Source organism: Marmota flaviventris, chromosome 5 (assembly GCF_047511675.1).
Source record: "Marmota flaviventris isolate mMarFla1 chromosome 5, mMarFla1.hap1, whole genome shotgun sequence".
Classification (NCBI taxonomy): domain Eukaryota; kingdom Metazoa; phylum Chordata; class Mammalia; order Rodentia; family Sciuridae; genus Marmota; species Marmota flaviventris.
In genome coordinates, this window is record NC_092502.1 from 114,871,022 (window position 1) to 114,895,384 (window position 24,363).

Sequence of the window (24,363 nt, forward strand, 5' to 3'; positions counted from 1 at the left end):
AAACACCAAAAAATCATTTGTTAGCACCATGCCCAAAGTAAGGAGAAAATAAAGATGACAGATGACCAGAAAGGCTTTCTATAGATCAAGTACACATATACTTTCACTTTTTCATGTAAATAAGTTAAAATAAGCACATGGATTAAGAGTAGACAATGAGGAAAAATAAGTCTGACACTTTTGGCCTCCAAGAAAAAATGACGACTCAAAGGCTATTTCTTAAAAATTAAAAATAATTCTGTGTAGTATTAGGCATAACACAGAGCCAATATTCCAAGAGGGTTTCTGTTTCTTATTAAAACCAAGATTAAGCTAGTTTAACATTATATCTTAGATAGATGAAAAGTAGTCAAAAACTATATACTTTCACAACCTATCAAGCCTGAGAGGCCCTAGTCTAATTTAATCCAGTATTAAAAAATAGTTTGAAGAAACTGGAAATGGCCCAGTGCAACTTGAGAGGTACTAAGCACCTCAGGGATGTATTTCATGAAGAGGCTTTAAAATTCTTTCTTGATTTACAAGCTCAGATTGCTCTTCCTTCTCTAATTTTTGGCACAAGTCATAGAACAGGTATTGTCTGCTCAGAACTCTGAAAAGAGGATCTGACACCTTATCTCCCTAAAGCTGATTAGAGAATATGTCCAAACCTGTATCTCTCTCTGTTACTATGTTCAGATTGTTAAAGGTTTTGATATAATAATAATAATAATAATAATAATAATAATAATAATAATAATAAAAACCTGGAAGGGACTTAAGAGACATAATTTAATGAAAAGGATTATATAGTTTATTAAAAAACTTGACAGAGCCAACATGGGAAAACAACTTTATCTCCTCTTAATTATCAAACTTATTTGAAATTTATTACCCTCCCTGCAACAATTCTATGCAGAGGCTGGGATGATTTACAGTGCTACTAAAGAGACTCCAAGGCTGTAAATAGGATTGTCCTGCAGTACATCTCCTTTGACGTTGCTGATATCTAAAGTAAAATATCACATTCCTTATTTATCTAAATTGGGGTTTTAGAGTCTACTGAAGATTCTGTACTCAACTTAGAAAGTCAACTGTTTTGGATTTTACAAAGTCAACTTTAATGCTAATTCAAAATTTTAATTATATGAGTATACTAATGATTTATTCCTTGACATTTGATTTCTTTCACTTACTCCTTTACATAATATTTGAAGTCATTAAAAAAGTAGAAAGCAAACAAATGGCAAAATTATGGTTATATTTAAATACTGCATATCTTCCTTTGTAGTATACTTATATCTATTAACTGAAAACATCCTTATGACTCAAGGAATCAAAGATCTTATTTATTTTAAATTGATAAATGGAAAAACAGATGGGTCCAGATTTTACAGTAGCTTCCCCAAAGTGACAGGATAGACTTAAAAATAGAACTATGACTAGAATGTAAGTCCTTAATTGTCTTTACAAATCTGGCAAAGGATCTGGCCTGGGCAACTGGGTAGAGATTATAAAACCAATGGAATATTAATCCCTTAATCAAAGGTGATTTCCTAAGATGGGAGAATCCCTGAAGAAAGCATAACATCTGTCAGACCACCTGGCTCAATGGGAGGCCTCCATTCAGGCAAGAGGACAAAACTAGGTATTTTAATGCATGGGCATTAGAACACAAGGCTTTTTTGTTCTTATAAGAAATTTCGTTCCAAGTGCTTTTAATCCAAGTATAATACACTTTATTCTAAAATGAAGTGGCAATAGTCAGCAAGTGTTAAGACTTGCCAGATGGATTAAAAAACCCAGGAAATAATATGACTGGGAGCTTTACTTAAAGAATGCACATAAATTTATACATATACATTCCTTTTAACAAAGAATGTCATTATAGAAGTGTAACTCTGAAAAACATAAAAACACAAAGTTTATTTTGAGATTTTAATTATGTCATGTTTACATATGACCATATTGACTACAGGCTGTAACTACAACTAACACAGCATGAAAATTAATATTTTCAATTTCTTGGATTTGGATAGGAAAAAAAATGGGTATATTTTTCTTCTTACAAATTTAAAATTATTTTTATACAGTAGTATCAATTTATTAAAAAGTTTCTCATTGTTTTACTTTCCACAAGAAGCCTAAGGGGTACATTCTAAGACATTTTATCTCTGGATTTATGATACAAAAACTGAGTCATCAAGGCTTAAATAATTTTACTGCCAGTAACTATAAAGAATTTTAATACTTCCTTACTTATATTTTGGAGAAGCTATAATATTCCATTAGTGCTACATAAAATAAGCACCTCACATTACTATCAGAATAACTATCAAAAATACCAAAAGAAATGTATTTTTAGTCTCTCTGTATTAGCAAGGGTAGCACATACATCAAGTGGAAATTCTTACAGAAGTCAGGTCTATATTACATATTAATTTGCTACTCCAAATGGATTTAAAATATACTATCTGCTTCTAAGTTTATTGTTAAAATTAAATTACTAGATAGAGCAGAAAATGTTCAAAAGACCAAAGCATAAAGAATTGCCAGAATACTTAGATAATTTAGTCTTGGAATAAACTAAAATGGTTTATAAAAGCCAGATATGTAGACATATATCCCAATCAAGAAATCTTTTTCTGAACGGATTCATGAGAGTATTCAGCTCAAGCAATGCATGAAGTTAGAAAGCCAAGGTCAAAAAACATTTTCCAACTTCTTTCATGTGAGAATCTTATTATTCATATACACATGAGAACCTCTGGATCTGTTCCCATAGTTCACGTAGTTCTAACCTTGGAATATCTGCTGACTGGGAAGACAGGCTAAGTTATGACATACATTAAAAGATGCTTAAAATTCTACTTCGTTTCTATAATGTTATGTTGTGAGATGGCTCATGGTATATCACTTGTAACCACAGGATCTAAGTTACTAGACTTAGAAACTGCAAAGCAACATTTGATTTTCCAATATAATATGGTATTTACTGAAATACATAAATCTTTCATAATAAACAAGTTTCTATCAGCATAGCATCAATACCTGCTAATTTTAAAAGATCAAAGTAAGTTTATAAGAAATTTGATTTCAAGAAAAAGGTAATCTATAATGTGCATCATAAGTAAGTTCTAAAAGAGCCTTCTAACAAGATAGTGATAATACGGCTTCTAATAATATTCTAAAAACATCAGAATCAAAATAGAATGGCCCACTTACTTTCCAGCTCTTCTTCTTCTCTTTTTTTTAAAAATATCTTTTATTGTAGATGAACACAATATCTTTATTTTAATTTATTTTTATGTGGTGCTGAGGATCAAACCCAGTGCCTCACATGTGCAAGGCAGGTGCTCTACCACTGAGCTACAGCCCCAGTCCCCCAGCTCTTCTTTTCTAAACACAATACTCAAATAAGAGGAACCAGAGTTCCTTGGAGAAGTAGTTTATGGTAGGTCTGAAAAAGGGAGAATGCATGATAAGCCTGTGGTAGAAAGTAAGGAAGTGCTCAAAGTATGTGGAAAGCTGAAAAGACAGAAGATACCTTGGAAGAGCTACCAATGGCCAAAATTGCAAATATCTAAACATAATTTGAATATACAGAATAAAATACAAACCCATATTAAATAAGTAAATAATGAAAAAGAGTTTTTATTATGAAATTCTAAGTAGTAAAAGTAATAGGAATAAGGGAAATAAAATGTCATCATTAGAACACCACAATAAATATCTTCTGTAGACAAGATCTATCATCTACCAAGAAATGCTAAAATTAATGGGGAATAGTTTGAAGAGTTTAAAAGAGGATAACTGTACAGTCTAAAAGTTTTTTCCCCCACATTCTTCTAAATCTCAAAAATAGAAAGAGTAATTGTACAAAGTAACAACTCAGCAGATATCACTAACCAAGCGATCAAGGCAATGTCACCAGTGATAAGATGGTAGACATCATGTTACTACTGAAAAATGAACTGATGAAGCAAACCATTTTTGTAGCAATCTTGCTAAAAATGCATACCTGAATCCAATCATAAAAAATCATCAAAACTCAAATTGAGAAACATTCTACAAAAGATCTAACGAGGAGTCTTCAAAGTGTCAAAGTCATGAAAGATAAGACTGAAGAAGAGTCCCAGATTTGTGAACACGAAAGAGAATGATCACTAAATGCAATATGGAATTCTGGACAAAAGCATAATACACAAAAAAAATATTGGTGTGAAATTCTAATAGGGTCTATAGTTAGCTAACAGTATTGTGCCAACATTAATTATTTGATGTTGACCTAGGCACTTTGGTTATCATCTTAACATTAAAATTATGTGGAAACTCAGAATTATTTTTGCAATTTCTGGATAAGTCTAAAATTATTTTAAAAAATAAGAAAAATTAGTAAATAATATTCTAGTTTCAAGACTAGAAAAACAAAATGGTAGCAATTACATGGACCTACTTTTTTAGAAGTAATTTTAATTGTCATCCAGATTAGGGCAAATCAAGGTATTTCTCTATGATATGAGAAGAATTAAACTCAGAAAAATAATTACTTATATAAATATCTATATAATCGTGGTATATAAAAAGATTACACACCTTCCCAGTGGTTGGGGAGACTGAGATAGGAGGATTGTGAGTTCAAAGTCAGCCTCAGCAATGGTGAGCCACTAAGCAACACAGTGAGACCCTGTCTCTAAATAAAAATACAAAATAGGGCTGGGGATGTGGATCAGTGGTTGAATGTCTCTGAGTTCAATCCCTGGTGTGAAAAAAAAAATGATTTTAACATGGTTAACTTTTATATTAGTAGACTAAAATAAGCTCTTAAAGAAGCTTCCCTTTGTTTAAAGAAATGAGTCATTTAAGACTCAAACCTTTCTTTACCTAATTATATTCAGTATCTCAAAGGCAGATAAGAACATATACTGTTTATGTGTAACATAGTCTGTACCTATACAGCATCAGTATAGTAATTACTGCATTTCTCTCACTCCTAGAAGATCATGAACAATAGAAGCAAGAACTATCCATCTATTACCAACTTAATAGCCCTAGTTCAGCACAGTTCTTGAGACATGGGGGTGCTCATATTTATTAGCTCAAAAAATGAATAAAATTCCTTAGTAAAAGTTCTTTCTAAACTGAGCACAGTGAGCTCACCTCTAATCCCAGCAGCTCGGGAGACTGAGACAGGAAGATTGTGAGTTTAAAGCCAGCCCTAGTAATGGCGAAGCGCTAAGTAACTCAGTGAGACCCTGCCTCTAAATAAAATACAAAATAGGGCTGGGGGTTTAGCTCAGTAGTCCAGTGCCCCTGAGTTTAACCCCCAGTACCCCCCCAAAAAAGTTCTTTCTAGTTGAATGGAATTACTTTCATGAGTTTAATGTGCTTTTAATTATAAGAAGCAATTCCCTGGGAAAATTATGTATAAAATTAAAAATAAAATAATTCTCAGTGTATTTTTTTCAAATCTTAATATTGTCAATACAGTTTACTTCTGTTCTGGGTTATATTTTGCTTATAACTAGTCATAAATAAATTTACCCATTCTCTTAAATTTCATTTATAATTTGTGCCATTATGGGTGAATTAATTTTTTTAGCAATTAGTTTCATTTGAATACATATTTCAGAGACTTTCAATTTGTCAAAAAGTACCTGCCTTTATTATAATGGTCACTGGGATATGGTACAAATAATCTAAGCCCTATGCACTTCAAACAGTTTTATGGTATTGCTTGTGCTATTTAAAACAATAAGAATATATTGGCCAAATGTTACCTGCTATTCTATATCAGAGTATGTATGCTTTAGGACTAGATGCTGTATTTTTTTTTTTTTTTTTTTTAGTGGTGCTGGGGATTGAACCCCATGGCCTCGTGCATACTAGGCAAGTGCTCTACACTGAGTTACATCTTTAGCCCTTATCCTATTTTTAATATGCCTCTACAGACTATATTTATCTACAGAATCTAGTAGATAATAAAAAGACTTCAAGGTTTCCAAAAGTATGAGGATACAGATGAAATACATGCAAAGCAAATCTATCACATCAAACAGTATACATTATTAGAGGCAAATGAATAAAACTTTCAATCATGATCTACGATTGTAATTTATTGTTGTAAGAAGAAAATGGATTTGAGTGTTCAAGCTGCAATTTTGGAAAATGAACATTACATACTTTATTGTAAAACAGTTTAAAATAAATTAAAGATTTTTAGTGAAAGGAAATAGCTTTTTAGGAAGCTATTCTAGTTTAATTAAAATCATAGTGAAGCACATAACATATTCAATCTGTACAAACAGCAAGTGTGTTTTGATCATTTTTATCAATAGTTTAGATTTCCTGTCTTAACACATGATGAAAAAGTAAAAACAAAAAGCAATAACATATTTAATATTATTCAAACCAACACACAAATGTTTATACAAGTCCTAAACATTGGTCCCAAATAATTTTCTATAATTTTTTTAAAGTATGTGATATTTAAAAAATGAGCATCCCATTTCTGTGCATTTTTACTCCAGTTACATGCTATAGCAACAGGAAGTTTTGCTTGATTTTAAGTACTCTCAAATTCTCATTAGGCCTACTTAAGAGCAATAGTTAATATCATGTTTACATTTAATTTACTTCTCAGAAAAATGTCCTCAGTGGAAATTTATTTTATTAGCTAACTGTCCAAAGCATGTATCTGGGAAACAACACCACCACAAGAAGGAGGGAGGAAAGAAGGAAAAGGAGGAAGGCAGAAGAATAGAGAGGAAGGAAAAAGTTAAGCAAAATGGGAGGAGGAGTTACAAGAGAAAATATAAGCCTGATAAATGGCCTTACCTTCATTTTTTTTCTCTGCTTTTGATGCATTTTCTACTTTTTTTTGTTTTGCTGCTAAGAGTTCTCGCTTTAATTGTCTTGCTTCTTTTCTGAGCTCTTCACTATAAAGCAAAAACAGTTATATGTGAGTATGATGACAAAAAATTGTTTAGCAAAAACAGAAATATAGGCTTTTAGGTGTACTAAGTCTACGAAAAAGGGAATAATATAATTCACTCATTTTGTTTCTATACACATAAATTTGTTGTACAGAAACACACTAAAATGATATTTTTAAAGTTGTAATTTTTCACCAAAACCTTTTTGAGTTACTACAAAATATTTCTCTTTTCAAGTATATCAAACACAAGAAGGTAAGTAATAAATGACCCAATACCTTCTTAATTCACAAGGATTAAATATTCTAGTTTCAATTAATATTTCATGGTGATTTGAAGTCAAAACAAAAATTTTAATGTAAGTATATTCACTAAACCTGTATTTATACAAAACAATTTGGCTTCAAATTTGTTGAATTCCTGAATTGGCACCACTAATTATCATTTATTAAGCAATTATTACATGCTAGGTCCACTGCTTAAAACTTCAAAAACTCATTTGCATATTCAAACTCAAATTTGTAACTCACTTAATACCATAATTTGGCATATAATTTCCTCTTTTGTGAAATGTACTATGCACCAAAGTACTCTGATGATTAATGTACTGCTTTCAGGTGTTAAAGGCAAACTGAGACATGTGTTGATGACATATATGAGAACAAAATCCATTTCTTGGAGGAAATTATTAACTACTCATGTATAAACCTTGCTATGATTTGGATATAGTTTAAGTGTGCCACCCCCGTATTCATGTGTTGGACATTTGGTCGGGGGAGGGGGGGAGGAGAGGGAGGGGGGATTGGGAGGTGATAAAATCTTTAAAGATGGTGCCTAGTGGGAGGTCTTTAGATCAAATGCAGGTACTGTGGTACCCTAGTCTCTCTCTGGCTTCCTGTTTCAAGATATAATCTTTCACAGGTGTCATCACCATTGCCATCTGCTATGAGGTGACACAGCTAAGGTGGGGATCCATTCCAGAGACTTCTATGTTGTTTATACTTGTAGCAGCCAAAACTGAATGTAAAATAAATCTCATTTTTAAAAAAAGTCTGCTTCAGATATTTTGTTATATAGTAACAAAAAAAGATGACTAATATAAACCCATAGGATCCCTTGTGAATAGTCAAGTTATATGTGTTGTGTCTTTGAATGTCAAGCATCCACTCTATTGTCAATAAAAACTAGACTGGATGAAGGATACTCAGAGAAGCTTGTAAGCTCAAGCAGTCAGCCCACTTTGGAAATGTTCTCTAATGCTCTCCAAGCCAAGGTTTAATTGAATCGTAAAGATCATTCCACACTTATATACAACCATTAGTGCTTCCTACCTATCCTAAATCTCATATATCTTTTTACCATTCACTATCCTATATTACATTTACAAAATTGATAAGCTTTATAATGTGCCTAACAGTTCTTTCTAACTGTTTTCCACATGAGAAAAACACAATCACATTTTGTGTCTGCTTAGACTTCAAGACCCTGAAATCTGAAACAACGCTCTCTGATCAAAATCCATTACCTCTTTATTTTTTCAGTCTTTCATTACTACTGAACTTACACTCACTCATAATAATGAAAGCCAATTCCTTAATTGTTATTCATGCTCCATCAGCCTCACTGTAATCCTCATTGGCTTTGTACCTATTGTGGATGGTATGGTCATTCATTTCACTAATGTCCTCCTCATCAGCTCCTTTAATTTTCTTGACTTGTTTGACCTTTGCAGATACATCACAATCATCTAAAAGAAATTGTGAATATGGTTTCATGTTGTTTCCCCTCAAGGGATCTGTTCCAGGAGACAAACCTCCAAAGAACAGGGTAACTTTAGATGTGAGATGTTGTCTGGGGATTTGCCCTTGTGACAACTTTTACTGATGATTCCCTTATACACTCAGGTTTGGGACCCATTGCTTAGCACTTTACTATAGACTTTATAGTGTCCCTTTTACAATTTTAAGCACTACTACTTCACTGATCCTTTTATTCAGCAAATAAACATGCTCAAATTTCTCTGGACTCTGCCTGAATCAAATGATTATCATCTCCACAAATGGACTCCATTTCTGAAAGAATAGTTTGCATACACAGTCTACTTCATAATCTCTTGCAATCTATCCCTCTTAATACTCTACTGAAACTGTTCCTATATAAACCAAATTCAATGGCCTTTTCACAGTTCTCTCTTCCTCGTTGGTCTATCATTCAATGATATTAAATACTCTTTCCTTCCTGAAATTCTATCCTAATGAGACTTTTATATCACTTTGGACTCTTGGCTTTCCAATTCTTCTCCTGGTTATTCTTTCTCCTCCTGTCTTACAATTATTGGCATTTTTCTCATCTCCATACCCTGTACTCGGCATTCATCAAACATCATTCCTATATAAGTTGTTCCCAAACCTAGAGGTTTTGCCTTAATTTTGATTCTGTATTTCTAAATTTTGTAACAAACATCTATGTAGGTGAGTGTTATCCAAGAAAGGTTAAGTCTACACATATTATTAAAACTTGTTTCATTGTGTTAAATTTTTCAAGTGATTGAGGATTTGCAATGTTGTCAAGGTAAAACATATGGTAAAACATAAAGCATTTTAAAGTTTCCAAGCAATACACTTTGATAAAGCAAAAAGAAAAGCTTAAATTATTTCAAAAGTATTACCTGGACATGCAACCAATAAAAAAAAAAAAAATCAATGTGACAGCATTGTCTTCAAAATCTGGTGTTTATGTTACACTTATAGCACATCTCAATTTCAACTAGCTACAGTTCAAGGACTCTGATCTAGATGGACAACATGCAGATGTCTTGACATTATTACAAATACTTTATTTTCAAACCTTAAGTTATTTCCTTCTTACCCAAATCTATTCCTTCTTCTAAAATGAATCTATTTGATCATAGAACCACTATCCTTCTAATGAACAGATTTTAAACCTCTGTTTCCTTTCCCTTTCACTGAATCAGTGTTGAAGTATATTTTCCAATCTCACTCACGTATAACAATTCTTCTTGCCAAGTTTAGTCTCTCCTTATGTATGTCTCAGACAAGTGCAGTTACTTCCTCTTTCTTGAAGTTATATGAATACAATTTTAGAAATCTCTTCTTTAGTCAGCATGAGCTCTAATGGAATAGTATAGAACCTACACAGGGAACAGCAACCACATATTTGCTCCATCCACTGAATCTCCCTACCATTTATTATGCTAGTTTGCATATTTTTTAATTTGGTAAGTCATTCAGTAATTTAGATGATGTTTCTGAAGACTAAGCTCTTTAAGGTGACTTTGCAAGTTGAAGAGGAAATGCTACTTTACTAGGCAAAATGAAGCAGATGAGAGAATAATTTCAAATGATGAGGCAAAGAAAGTGTATACCATGGAAGATATTATTGTAGAGACATGGTTGTAAAACACAATTATTAAAAGAGATAATTTGAATTCAAAAAAGTCCTGACTTAGAAGCTAACTCTATTACTTATTAGTTGAATGATGTGAGAACAGTACTTAACTTCTCAGATTCAGTTCCTCAACTATATAACAGGGGAAAGATGTAAAATATCAAGCACAATACAGGTTCAACAAATGTAGCTATCATTATTTAGGTCATATGTTTATAATAACACTACTATTATGGTCTATTTGCTATTTAGGAATATTTCTTAATTATGTTATTATTACACATAATTGCTACCTTTACTATATATGGATCTCAGCTCTGTTCATAATTTTAAAAGGGCACTGAATGCATAATGCTTGCTTCTAAAACTTTATCCTTAAATAGTCATACTAGACATACTATTGAAGTGTATAATCTAATACAAAGTGAACAATGATGAATAAAGGCTCAAAAAAGACAAATTGAGAAAGAAAGGGTAAGTCTACACATATTATTAAAACTTGTTTCATTGTGTTAAATTTTTCAAGTGATTGAGGATTTGCAATGTTGTCAAAATCTTTCAGACTATTCAAACATCACCATTTGTTAATACTTGTGGAATCCATAATTCTTGGGATGAAGCATAACTTTTTAAACTACTCTTTAGATCAGAGTTTAATTTTAAGGTGCCAATCTTATATCCTCTGGAATAATCCTATCAGTTGGCACTAGAATATATTTAAATCTGTTAAAATGAGTGTGAAAAATATAAGTTTGAAATATATGGCATGGTACTGCCACATCAAGGGCTTGCTTTAGAGTTCAGAAAGCATCTTCTTGGCCCCCTCAAAGCCTAGTTCTACTTGAATGATAAAAGAAATGGCTTTAATAAATTGCTATTAACTCTCAGTTAATTAATTTTTTTCTTAATAGGTATGTTTCTAATTTGAATTCATTTGAATGTTAATATTGTTCATATATATCACTGTTAACCACCAGGAAATTCTGCATTATATTATATATATTTTTTATGTTATGTGTATATTTCTATAACATAATATATATAATATATATAAATCTGGTAAATCTATAATATCTCCTGTCCTAATTGAAAAAAATTCCATTTAAAAAATTCATCCTAACAAAGTACTAATAGCCTAAAAATTACAGTAGCCTTTATATATTTAGTAATGGCAAATAAATTACTAATTCATTCAAAAATTTCTAATATTTAAATGGTACCATTCTTGGTATAGGCACAGAAATCAAGTTGAAGTTAAAGAATCTAAATTCATTTGTTCTTTAAAGCTCTCAATTCCCACTTAATCTTCTTGATAATCTGTGATATAGGCATTTTACAAGAAGGCTTACGTTTATGGGCATTAAATAAATACCTTGACTGAAGTCACATACTCTGTAAGTAATAGAGCTAAAAACTGAAGATGACACTCTAAACACTCTGAATCCTAAGTCTATATTTTTTTCATGAGGCTACAAACACCTGGGTAAACTTTCAAAAGAAACTTTAATACCAACAAAGGTCATAAACCATGTACATAACAAAAACAGTACATGATAAAGAGTGCTAACTACCATGAAAAAGAAATAACTGAAGCAATTTTAAATTAAATGAAGGAAAGATTACTGCAAGTTAAACAAGCAATGGCTTCACAAAGAAGGCATCTGAACTGGACCCTGAAAGATGGAAAGGAATTATCCTTGTGAAGTCAGTGTAAAAATGAATCCAAGCAGCATGCCTAAATCTAGACAGAAAAGTGCAAAAACACAGGGTGTATGCTAAAAGGTATTTAGCTATAGAGTAAAATAATTTAAAGGTGGAGGAGTAACTAGTAATTAAAAACAGAACTTGGAAGAATACCTGTGGTAAAGTTTAAATGCAAACAGTCAAAATATTTCTTTTCAATATTTTTATACCCTTAAGCTGAAAATTATTTTTACAACAAATTTCTCAACTGCTCTTATTATCTTCACTTTACTATTCATCCATTTTAGTTGCCTTACGAGTAATTCATACACTTCTTAAATTGCTCTCTCAGAAGTAACTTATGTTCTCTTAATCACTAATTCCAATGGTTTACCTTTAGACTTAACAGCCCTTCAGAAGAATGTGACCCTGTTGACCACTTTACTTCTTTCAGTTTCTCTGTTGTCTCAGAGAGTGTCATGCCAGATTTCTTCGCACCTCTTTGATATTCCTTCTGTTTACACTAGCTTTACTCTTTTACCTTATCTGCTTCTCAGTAGTCCAGACACAACCCTCATTCCCCTCTTCCTTCCATATGAATTTCATCCACACTGAGGATTTCAATGTCCTCTATCTTAATGCAACCAGTATACAAAATCAAACAGCCTGATTCTCTTAATACATTTCTTTTCAAGCTTAAAGTTACATTTCTAACTGCCAGATCAATACCTCCATTAAACATTCTACACAAATGCATCAAAATTATCATATTTAAAGTCAGATTGATCACATTGCATCCTCAAAAAAATCATCTTATTCCTTTATCTTATTTCTGATAAAGCCACCATAATGTCTATCATCATACCCACCTTCTAGTATCACTTCCTTACTTACTATATCCTTCCTTTTTCCTTTAGTCTCTTCCTTTCTGTCATCAGTGATAGCCATCTGGTTTGGCTTCACTCCTGCAACAACCTCCTACTTACTAGGTCTATATGCCATTGGTCTGACCTTTCTTTCATTCATTTTGTAACACATATGCTAAATCCTATGACTGTTCTCCCCTGAGCTTCACAGATTCCTAAATCCCACTAAAGTATTCACTAATTTTCTTTCTCAAGTATTTAAGTCCTTCTCTTAAGCTGGCTTTGAAATATTTTTTTTCATATATATCTCCCATATATCCTCTATGGTTACTTTCAATTTCAGTCAAATCATACTAGTCGTAATCACCTTGGCAAACTTTGAGCTTGGACACACATACCCTTTTGTTCAAGCCATTTATGTGACTTAAAATAGTGTTTTATCCCTATTTTCCTACTAAAGTCTTCTTTATCTTTTGGGCTTCATGGAGAAAGTGGTACCTGGGCATAGCAATGGGGAAGGTTTTCTCATCCACAAACTGTGGTTCTATCCAACATATGTATCATAATACTACTGATACAAAGGTTACGGATTACTCTGATTAAGCATCTTACCAGGGGCTTAGAAGAGAGTTATTTTTATAATCCAAATATACTACAATTAACTCACAACTGTTAAATTGCATCAGCAGTTTAAAGAACTAAAAATTTTAAAACTTAAATGATACTAATTACTACACTAATGAAATTTACTCTAATGTTACTGATTTCTTTTTTTCCTTTTAAATGTCTATTCTTTGTTTTTTGGTACCAGGGATTAAACCCAGGGGCACTTAAACACTGAGCCACATCCTCAGCCATTTTTATTTTTTATTTTGAGGCAAGGTCTTGCTGTGTTGCTTACGGCCTAGGTAAGTTGCTGAGGTTGGTTTTAATTTGCAATCATCCTGCCTCAGCCTGTGCCACCACTCCTGGAAAAACTAACGTCCATTCTTAACATTCTAAAACATTAGACAAAACAAGTGGAGGAGAGCTTGGTTATCAGATTTAGGCCCAACATCATTATATAGCCCCAAGAAAGCAATCAATTTTCTTTCTTGACCTCAGTTTTATTATCATATAAGAAGAATGTGAGTTAGATATACATTAATAGTTCTGAAATGCACGACCAAAACTATTATATAAGTCTAAGAGTTACTATACTACCCAGATGATTTTATTTCTTTTCTTTGGATTTAGGATATTAAAGCACATTATGAATTAAAACAATCTCCTCTTAGTTTTCACATCTAAGGAAATAGTGAGATGCCAATATTTTCACATACATTGTAGATAAAAAGAAGATCAAGAATAGAGATAGTAAGAGGTATTTCAAAATTACCCAAGTCAATAATGGAAATATAAATATGATATAGACATCCTAATTTTTTATTTGGTTTCCAAGTTAACTAACTACCCACTAATGAAAAGTATGTCTAGATTTGTACCTCTCACTTTTATCGTTTTTTTTTTTTTAATTTTTATTGTTGGTTGTTCAAAACATTACATACTTCTTGACATATCATATTTCACACTTTGATTCAAGTGGGTTATGAACTCCCATTTTTACCCCGTATACAGATTGCAGAATCACATCAGTTACACATCCATTGATTTACATATTGCCATACTAGTGTCTGTTGTATTCTGCTGCCTTTCCTATCCTCTACTATCCCCCCTCCCCTCCCCTCCCCTCCCCTCTTCTCTCTCTACCCCCTCTACTGTCATTCATTTCTCCCCCCGTATTATTTTTCCCTTTCCCCTCACTTCCTCTTGTATGTAATTTTGTATAACCCTGAGAGCCACCGCCCGTGTTTTTTTTTTTTTTTTCAGTTCTGGGGATTAAACTGAGGGCCTCACACATGGCTAGGCAAGCATTGAGCTACATGCCCAGCTCCACTTTACTTTTAAACTAATATTTTTGATATAACAGAAGACACCATGAATAAATAACTACACAAGAAAAATTTAAAATTGTAGTAAGTTATTATAATTTCATTTTTATCAGACTATTTGAATCATTTATTAGTTTTTTAAAGTCCTGAAATTCTTTTTTCCCACATTTTTAATTGGTACATCATAGTTGTATGATAATGTACATAATCATATGTTATTACATATGCATACATGCACACAATGTAACAATATAATTCAGCCAATATTACTCCCCAGCTCTCTCCCTACAGTCTGCCTGCCTTCCACCTCCTGGTCCCTTTCCTCTACTAATCTTCCTTTGATTTTTATGAGACCCTCTCCCTGCTGCTACCTTTCTTTTCCATTTGCCTCTCTAGCTTCCACATATGAGAGCAAGTATATGACCCTTGACCTTATGAGTTTGACTTATTTCATTTAACATAATCTAGTTCCATCCATTTTCTTGCAAATGACAATTTTTATGGTTGAATAAGACTTCACTGTGTATATATACTACAATTTCTTTATCCATTCATCTGTTGATGGACACTTAGGCTGGTTCCATAGTTTGGCTATTGTGAATTGTGATGCTATAAACATGGGTATCACTGGTATGATGATTTTAATTCTTTAAGACAGATATCAAGGAGTGTTATATCTGGATCATATATGGTGGTTTCATGCCTAGTCTTTTGAGGAACCTCCATTTGAATTTCCATAGTGGTAGTATAATTTACAATCCTACCAGCAATCTAAAAGAGTTCCCTGCAATTTTTCTTTAATCCTGCAGCATCTGAACTTGAGACTGAAGATTTAAAATGGCAATCTTGGGCTGGAGGTATGGCTCAGCAGTAAGAGTGCTTGACTTGCATGTGTGAGTCCCTGGGTTTGATCCTCAGCACAAAAAAATTAAAAAAAAAAATGGCAGCTCATATCACTGATAAATTTTCAGTCAGTTTTTATTTATTCCCAGATAATTTTCTCTAGTTTCCATAAATGTGACTTAGAAAAATTTTAAGTTATATATCTATATGTCTGTTCCTTTTTCTTTCATGAGAAATATTATCTTACTACAAGGGAGGTGAACTAACAGTTACATTTTTTTAAAAATTGGCAAAGATTATCAAGATTACATGAGTGTTGGACAAACCTTTGCAGAGATCTTTAATCTACAAAAATCAAATGAAATATGTGTAAGCTTCTTACATAAGATGATAAATAAATTTGCTTAGAGGCTTTGTTAAACAAGCTGATGGCTAAACACATGTCCATTACAGATCACTGTTTCTTGGACCATGGATGTACCACTTGTAGTTAGCTTAATCATGCTATTTCCCTACATCTGATAAGAATTCACAACACATGGAAATGATTGAAAACCAAACAGTACACCCTTCATGGTTGTTAGTCTGCTGTTTTAATCACAAAGCTATCAAATATGTTTGTAATGATACAAAAGCTTGGCTGTTGACGAAATCATAAAATGACCACAATAAAATCCCATCATAAGTACTAACTATAGATGTATGGGATAATTTTTAGGATTATGATATCATCAGTTGGAACAGAGACATAGATTTACATTGCAAAAAATACCATAATATACTGTAGTTACAGATGAATTCTGAAAAAAAAATACATTTATTCAGCAAGTATCTAACAAAATGAAACCCGGGAAACCCCATTGTGTGGGTTCAAAGCTCTGTTACCCTTATTACAAGTAGTATGGTATTGGACAACTAAGTAAGCCAATGGAAGCCTCAGTTTCCTCATCTTTAAACAAGAATAATGGTAGGTTTTTGTAAGAAACAAAGATGATTCTGTAGAAGTTACCATACTTAACATGATGCTCGGTCCAGAATATGTACTCAATAGAAATCTGCTTGTGTTATTACTGTTATTGTTCTCACCTCCATCACCAACACTAGTGGTACTCTTACTATTTAAAGAATCTAAATAATAAATTACTGATAAAATGAGAACTCAGTCAAAGTGAGTAACAAGACAAATCTTTCCATTTTTTTTTCATGGATACAAAGATTTTCAAAGCTTACTGATAAGTTTTTGAGTTTGATATACTGCTTGGACAAAATATCATTTGCTATAACAGTAAAAAAATGTAACATTTTAAACAAATTAAAAATTACAAATTTCTTCTATCCAAATTCTGGCCACTAAAAACTTAGACCCGAATTGCTTATTTACTTTCTGTATAACCTAGTTGAAAGGTAAGAAATAAGAAAGCAAATAAAGACGTGTATATATATACTTAAAAATTTTATGAGGAAGGCTAACAGAGAACTTATATTATTTTAGTCTAAGTAATTCTGAAAAGCATCATCAGAAAATAAAATTTAATCTCAGAGATATATGTTCTTTATGCCCTTTATAATATGCTACATCAATACTTAGAAATAAAAATCTCTGGCATTAAGAATACTGCAAAGTAGGAAGAAGACAAGGGAATCTAAGTCCATTTGTGGCTTTAGGCTTATAATCTTATTTATTTTCTATAAAACATTGCATGTATTTTTAAATAAAAATATGAGATATCTGATATAGAATGTCATTAATCTTTGTAAGATTGCTTCCAAATCTTAAGATTTTTTTTTAAAACAGACTAAATAAATGTAAATCCTGCAACAAACAAACAAACACATAAACAAAAATAAATGTCCATGATTAACACTGGGTAATACTGCTATACTGTCTAAACACTAAGTAAAAGTTTCAGAATCAAACATGTTATTTCATAACAAGAACTTAGCAAATACTTTACAGAAGTGAAGTAAATCTGCTGTGGAAGAAATTCAGTCTTTAGCCCTGTGTCCATTCTACAATCCAACTCTACAAATGATATTAATTCAACATGAAAAACAAACAAGACTTCCCTTTCCAGTAAGACAGCATACTACATAACATAAAAACTCTTGTGATCAAATACCTAGAAGTGCTAAAATGGGAATAATATCATGAGCTTAAATGAGATAATGGGCCATTAGATGAAGTAGTCAGATGAAACACAATCAATTATTCTCTCCTCAAATATCTATCAAGAGACACTCCTCTCTCTTTAGGAAAAAAAAAGACAAAACAATGGTAGAGGAAAAATAATTCAAAGATATACAATTTATGGAAAGAAACAATCTGTATATACAAAAGGTGTTATTTAATCATAAAAAAGATGATACAAGATGACTGATAACGAAGGTGTCTTGATTAAATTAATAACTTTTAAGGATAAGGAGTGAAACATTTAAATAATCAGGCAGTAAAAACAAGTTAGTATGGGCAAAGGATGGAGGAAGCAGACTGACTTCAGGCTTTTACATAGATAGTGCAAGAAGACAAGGGGAAAAATGTATACAATTTAATGAGGGAAAAGAAAAGGGATACAAGAATATCATATCTAGCCAAGTTATCATTCAGTTATACAGACTGGACACACAATATCAAATACAGAGGAAGAGTATAAAGCTCTGTGAGGCCTTTTTACAGAGTTTATGGTGATGAAATCTATATAAACAGAATATGCATTAAAATAAAGAACTCAGGGGAATCAACCTAACAAAAGAGGTGAAAGACCTCTACAATGAAAACTACAGAACACTAAAGAAAGAAATTAAAGAAGACCTTAGAAAATGGAAAGATCTCCTTTGTTCTTGGATAGGCAGAATTAATATTATCAAAATAACCATACTACCAAAAGCATTATACAGATTTAATGCAATTCCAATCAAAATCCCAATTACATTCCCTCATAGAAAAAGAAAAAGCAGTCATGAAATTCATCTGGAAAAATAAGAGACCCAGAATAGCTAAAGCAATCCTTAGCAAGAGGAATGAAGCTGGTGGCATCACTATACCAGACCATAAACTATACTACAGAGCAATAGTAACAAAAACAGCATGGCATTGGCACCAAAATAGACTTGTAGACCAATGATACAGAATAGAGGACACAGAGACTAACCCACATAATTACAATTATCTTAAATTAGACAAAGGCACCAAAAACATACATTGAAGAAAAGACAATATCTTCAACAAATGGTGCTGGGAAAACTGGAATTCATATGCAACCAAATGAAATTAAACCCCTATCTCTTACCATGCACAAAATTCAACTCAACGGAGATCAAGGACCTAGGAATTAAACCAGAGACCCTGCGTCTAATAGAAGAAAAAGTAGACCCAAATCTCCGAAATATCGGATTAGGCTCCTACTTCCTTAATAAGACTCCTATAGTGCAAGAATTAAAATCAAGAATTAATAAATGGGGTGGATTTATTAAACTAAAAAGCTTCTTCTCAGCAAAAGAAATAATCAGTGAGATGAATAGAGAGCCTTCAGCTTGGCAGCATATTTTTACCACTTGCACATTGGATAGAGCACTCATCTCTAGGATATATAAAGAACTAAAAAAGGTAACCACCAAAAATACAAATAACCCAATCAATAAATGGGCCAAGGACCTGAATAGACACTTCTCAGAAGAGGATATACAATCAATCAACAAATATATGAAAAATGTTCAACATTTCTAGCAATTAGAGAAATGCAAAGCAAAACTACTCTAAGATTTCATCTCACTCCAGTAAGAATGACAGGTATTAAGAATACAAACAACAATAAGTGTTGGTAAGGATGTGGGGAAAAAGGCACACTCATACATTGCTGGTGGGACTGAAAAATGGTGCAACCAATCTGGAAAACAGTATGGAGATTCCTTGGAAAACTTGAAATGGAACCACCTTTTGAACCAGCTACCCCATTCCTTAGTCTGTACCCAAAGCACTTAAAAATAGCATACTACAGGGACACAACCACATCAATGTTTATAGCAGTACAACTCACAATAGCTAAACTGTGGAACCAACCTAGACACCCTTCAGTAGATGGATGGATAAAAAAAAAAAGTGGCACATATAAACAATGGAATATTACTCAGCAATAAAAGAGAATAAAATCATGGCATTTGCAGGTAAATGGATGGAGTTGGAGAATCTAATGCTAAGTGAAGTTAGCCAATCTCCTCCACCCCCCAAAAAATGCTGAATGTTTTCTCTGATATAAGGAGGCTGATTCAAAGTGGGGTTGGGAGGGGGCACAAGAGAGGATTAGATAAACTCCAGATAGGGCAAAGGGATGGGAGGGGGAGGGAGGAGGCATGGAGATAGGAAAGACAGTGAAATGAAATGGACATCATTACCATAAGTACATATATGAAGACACGAGTGGTATGAATATACTTTGTATACAACCAGAGATATAAAAAATTGTGCTCTATATGTGTAATGCTGTAATGCATTGTGCTGTCATATATAACAAATTAGAATAAAAAACAAAATTACAAAAAATAAAGCACTCAGGATTAGAGGTACTAAGGTAAAAGAGATGGCAGTAAAGGATGAATTCATTTAAATATAGAACTAAAGATGCACAACTATGAACATTTTCCATACAAATGTTATGAACATCAACAATGTAAAAATAATGATGTAACTAACCCAAATTGGAAACTGAAGGATGAGAAAAGCGAAAAAAAATTTAAATATCCTAACTTTCTCAACTTTTAGGACAGGTTAATCAGGACAATCTAACAATTGAATTATGCAGTTTGAAAAAAAATCCAATTTCAATATTTTCATAACATTTTTGTGTAAAATGAAGATACTTCTTTAAATGGAAATATTTATATAGAAATTAGAAATTTCTTTAACCTAGGCTGGGGATGTGGCTCAGTGGTAGAGTGTTTGCATGCATGAGTCCCAGAAAGAATAAATTTCTTTAATTTTATTTTCATTTAGTATTTTTATGTTAAATTCAAGTAAAGTAAAATACAGAATTTTAAAAAATGCAATATAATTCTCTTTTAGTAAAATCACTTAAGCTTGCTTTTTCCCCTCTCTATATGCATGAAGCAATGTTTAGGAAGAATGTTGACTTACTCAATGATTGTTATTGCTGGATATTTTGAGGTGTGTTCTTTTCAATTTTCTATTTACTCTTTCACTAATATATTGTCTTGATATTTTAATAATGATTAGGCTTAACTTTTACAAAAAACTAAATTCATTTGAAAAAATTAATAAGTTACATTTGTCACAATATCTGACACTGTGATTCAATATGGAGTTAGTGCAAATAAACAAAGGCATGAACTAAGGGACAAAGTGTATACCAGAATATGAATTCTGGAAACTATCAGAGGAAAATGTGGGAGCTGGGAAAAGAACGAGTTTGGTGAAAATAAAGAAAGCTTAGATGTAACACATCAGATAAAAATCACTGAGAAAAAGCAGCATATTAAAAAAAATGTACATCTGAGAAGGATGAGGTCATTTTTGTGAAGGCCATACTCCATAACAGTAACCATTATGTACATTAGTTAGATTTTCCCACAGAGTTCTTGCTTTGCTAAATTTGCTTTACTGACATCCACATTAAGTAAAAGAATGAATACATGGACAAAAGATTTTAAATATAGTACACATGGTATGGATTGAATAAAGAAAAAAAAGTGAGGTGGAAGTTTTTCTGGCTGACCAGCTACTTTGATCAGTATAGACCAGAATGATCTAAAATGGCTTCTAGAGGACAATAAGGTTTTATACAGTGTATCACACAGGGAGATATACATAGATGATCCTCTTAAATCACTGAAACTTTTCAAAACATTTTAAGTTTGGGCACCGTTGGCCCTGCCTGTGTCATCCAATGCAGGTACACATAGGAGGTCTCTCCTTCACCTGCAAACCAGTTCCACCTAACTCCTCAACTATTTGTGATAAGAAGAAAGGTATATCATAAACTTATTCTATTCCACTCAAGAACAAGTTCTAAAATGAGTCATTCTGTTTTAATTCCAAAATCAAGTGTACCTAAATGTAGCCTTCCTGATAATAATTATATGATGATGATGTTGATGATGATACTATTATTTTGCCTTGTTTCTAATTCCAGATTCTCCTTACTGAGGTGGGGTGGGAGTTCTCCAGTCTTCCAGTCCTACAGGAAACACTATTTGCTTTTTCAAGACAGATAAAGCTATTAGATAAATGGTGCTTTTGCTTACCTGACATTGAAAACTGCCCTTATTTATTGCTTTATTCAATTGGTAAGTTTAGACTCTCAGTACATATGTCTGCCCAAATCAAGGTCACTACACTTTTGCCCTTGTGGCTCTGTGATTTTGCTTGCCTTTAAGTCCCTCTCCAAAGTATAGCTAAAGAAATTTTTAAAGCTCCAAGTAGACCTCATCATTTCCTTGCTATAGCACTACTTAATTCTCAGGATCCAAATTCATTACTATAATATTCTTCATGGCATCTGTTCTGCTTTATTTAACATCTTTATCTCTTATCCTACTTCTCATATGCTTTCCAAACATGTTAAAATCTTATTAGTTCTCAAAACCTACTACAATCATTGACATTTTCCCTTAAGGAAGGCCTAAAACACTTCTCCCTCCCACAGCCTTTCTCCTCAGAGCTCACAAGCATTCTCCAGATCTCAGTTTTCATGCCACTTTCTCCACAAAGATTCTTCTGAAACCCCAATACCAATGTGCAAGCTACTTATTATATTTATTCTTGCTGTCACATTTACTATGTCATAATTTAATGCCCTGTTCACTTCTTCCTCAAGTCCAGTAGTCAAACAAAACTGACATTCCACTTTTGCAACTCTAACAACTTAATTTGACAAATAAACAATACTCAGTAGTCGATGAAGATGTCAAACAGAACTAAACTGGTAGTGCTGTAATGTTTCATTAACATGGTAGGTTAAAAAGTACAGTTAGCACTAAAAATAATTCTTCACTACTGGCAAAATGTATCAATGATAAAGGTATGTGCCCTTCCACTCAGCAATTCCAGGCATTCATCCTAAGGAGCCAAAGTGTTCAAGCACAAAAAAAGAATGTATAGGGTATTCATTACAACATTGTTTATAGTGGGGAATTTCCATTTCAAATAACTAGACTACATCATATAAATTACCTAATAAAACCAGAGTATTATTCCATTTACATAAAAACATGCCAACATACAAAAGTAAAGATTTGAGATGTGGTTTACTAAAATGAAAACAATGTTAGTCCTGTAGAATTCAATTTCATGTGACTTAATGATTTTATAAACTCTTAAGTCTGATTATAAAGATAAACTTATTTTTGTTTAGATAAAGAAATTAAACAGGGTAGCATTTAAAATAATTTTCTTTAAACAAATTTGGTAGGTATTATGAGTCATCCTTCCTTCTGTGCCCTTCTCAAAAATTAAAACACAAATAATAATTAAGAAATTATATTTAATAAAAAAAAAGTTTTCTGGTGTTCAGGGATATTTATTTATTAATTAATTTATTAGGTATCCAGTTGTTAAAACTTTGATTTCCACCACGGTCTCAACTATTTTGAAGTAAATATATTAAGTAAAGAAGAGAACAAAAGGTGTGACATATTCTGTGGAATAAATTAATTTTATTATAGGGGATGTTCCAATTTGTACCAAGTAATAAATCTATAACTTCAGTGACAGTACAGAGACATTAAGCAAAGATTTCTTAAGCTTTCCATTACAATTTTACTCTTCATAAGTATGGACAAATACACTGGTTGTATGAATTTGATAAAATTGTGAGACTAACTAAAAAATAATTTGTTCAAATTTGATCTCAACTCTCAAAATGAAACATTTTGGTAACTACACTACTATACACTTTTGGGAGTGAGTCAGTTTTTACACAAAAGTACTATGCCACTAACAGGGTATTTTTGGAGAATTAATACAAACTTTTACTTTTTTATTTTTTAAGCTTCTTTTTAATTCTGAGAGCCCTTAGGAGAAGGGGACAGGGGGAAGAAGCAAGGGGATAGTAAGGGAAGAAGAGGGATGATTTTTTTTTTTTTTCCTAACAGTGAAAACTAGGCCTCTAATTTCAGAGGAAAAAAACAAACAAACAAAAAAAAAACTAAATCTTGTGGCCTTTCCTCTCTAGAGAGTCACGTAACACATAGTAGAGTATATAGCCTAGTGGATACAACAGGCACAGAGCCATAGCAGAGGCCATCACTTGATGTTACCTGACTTTCATAATAAACTTACCTATTCTATGGCTTAAAGATATACTCTAAATGAATCTGTAGATTCTCTGCTTCTGAAACTTTGGCTGGCATTTAGGTGAAAACAAGCTACATCCTGAGGCACTAGTGACTGGATGTAAGGGCTGACTCTTTCCCAGGTGATTGCTGCAGAAAATGCCAGTTTTTCTTTTACACAAGTCTATGAAGACTTAACCTCTCCATGGGTTTCCTACTTTGTTACCACCTGGCAGAAAAACAAAATCAAAAAGCCTGCTTGAACTGTGCTACACCACCTCTTCAAGAAAATAAGGACAAGACAGGAGCCAGGAAAAGCACTTTGGAAACTACTTACACCTAATAAAAACATATTTTAATTTAATCAATGTGAAATCCAAAGTAGTTCAGTCCAATGGAAAAGACACTTTATTTATGTGAGTTCTTAATTTAGGC

The 24,363-nt window shown here is 32.5% G+C and overlaps 1 protein-coding gene across 1 annotated transcript in view; it reads right to left on the bottom strand.

Annotated features, from left to right (window-relative positions):
- The window catches only part of Cwc27 (CWC27 spliceosome associated cyclophilin), a 225,010-nt gene that overhangs the window by 104,300 nt on the left and 96,347 nt on the right, over positions 1-24,363 (bottom strand). The window contains exon 11 of the mRNA XM_027951600.2: positions 6,817-6,917. Coding sequence (XP_027807401.1) covers positions 6,817-6,917 — 101 coding nt within the window. The remainder of the gene's footprint in view (positions 1-6,816; positions 6,918-24,363) is intronic.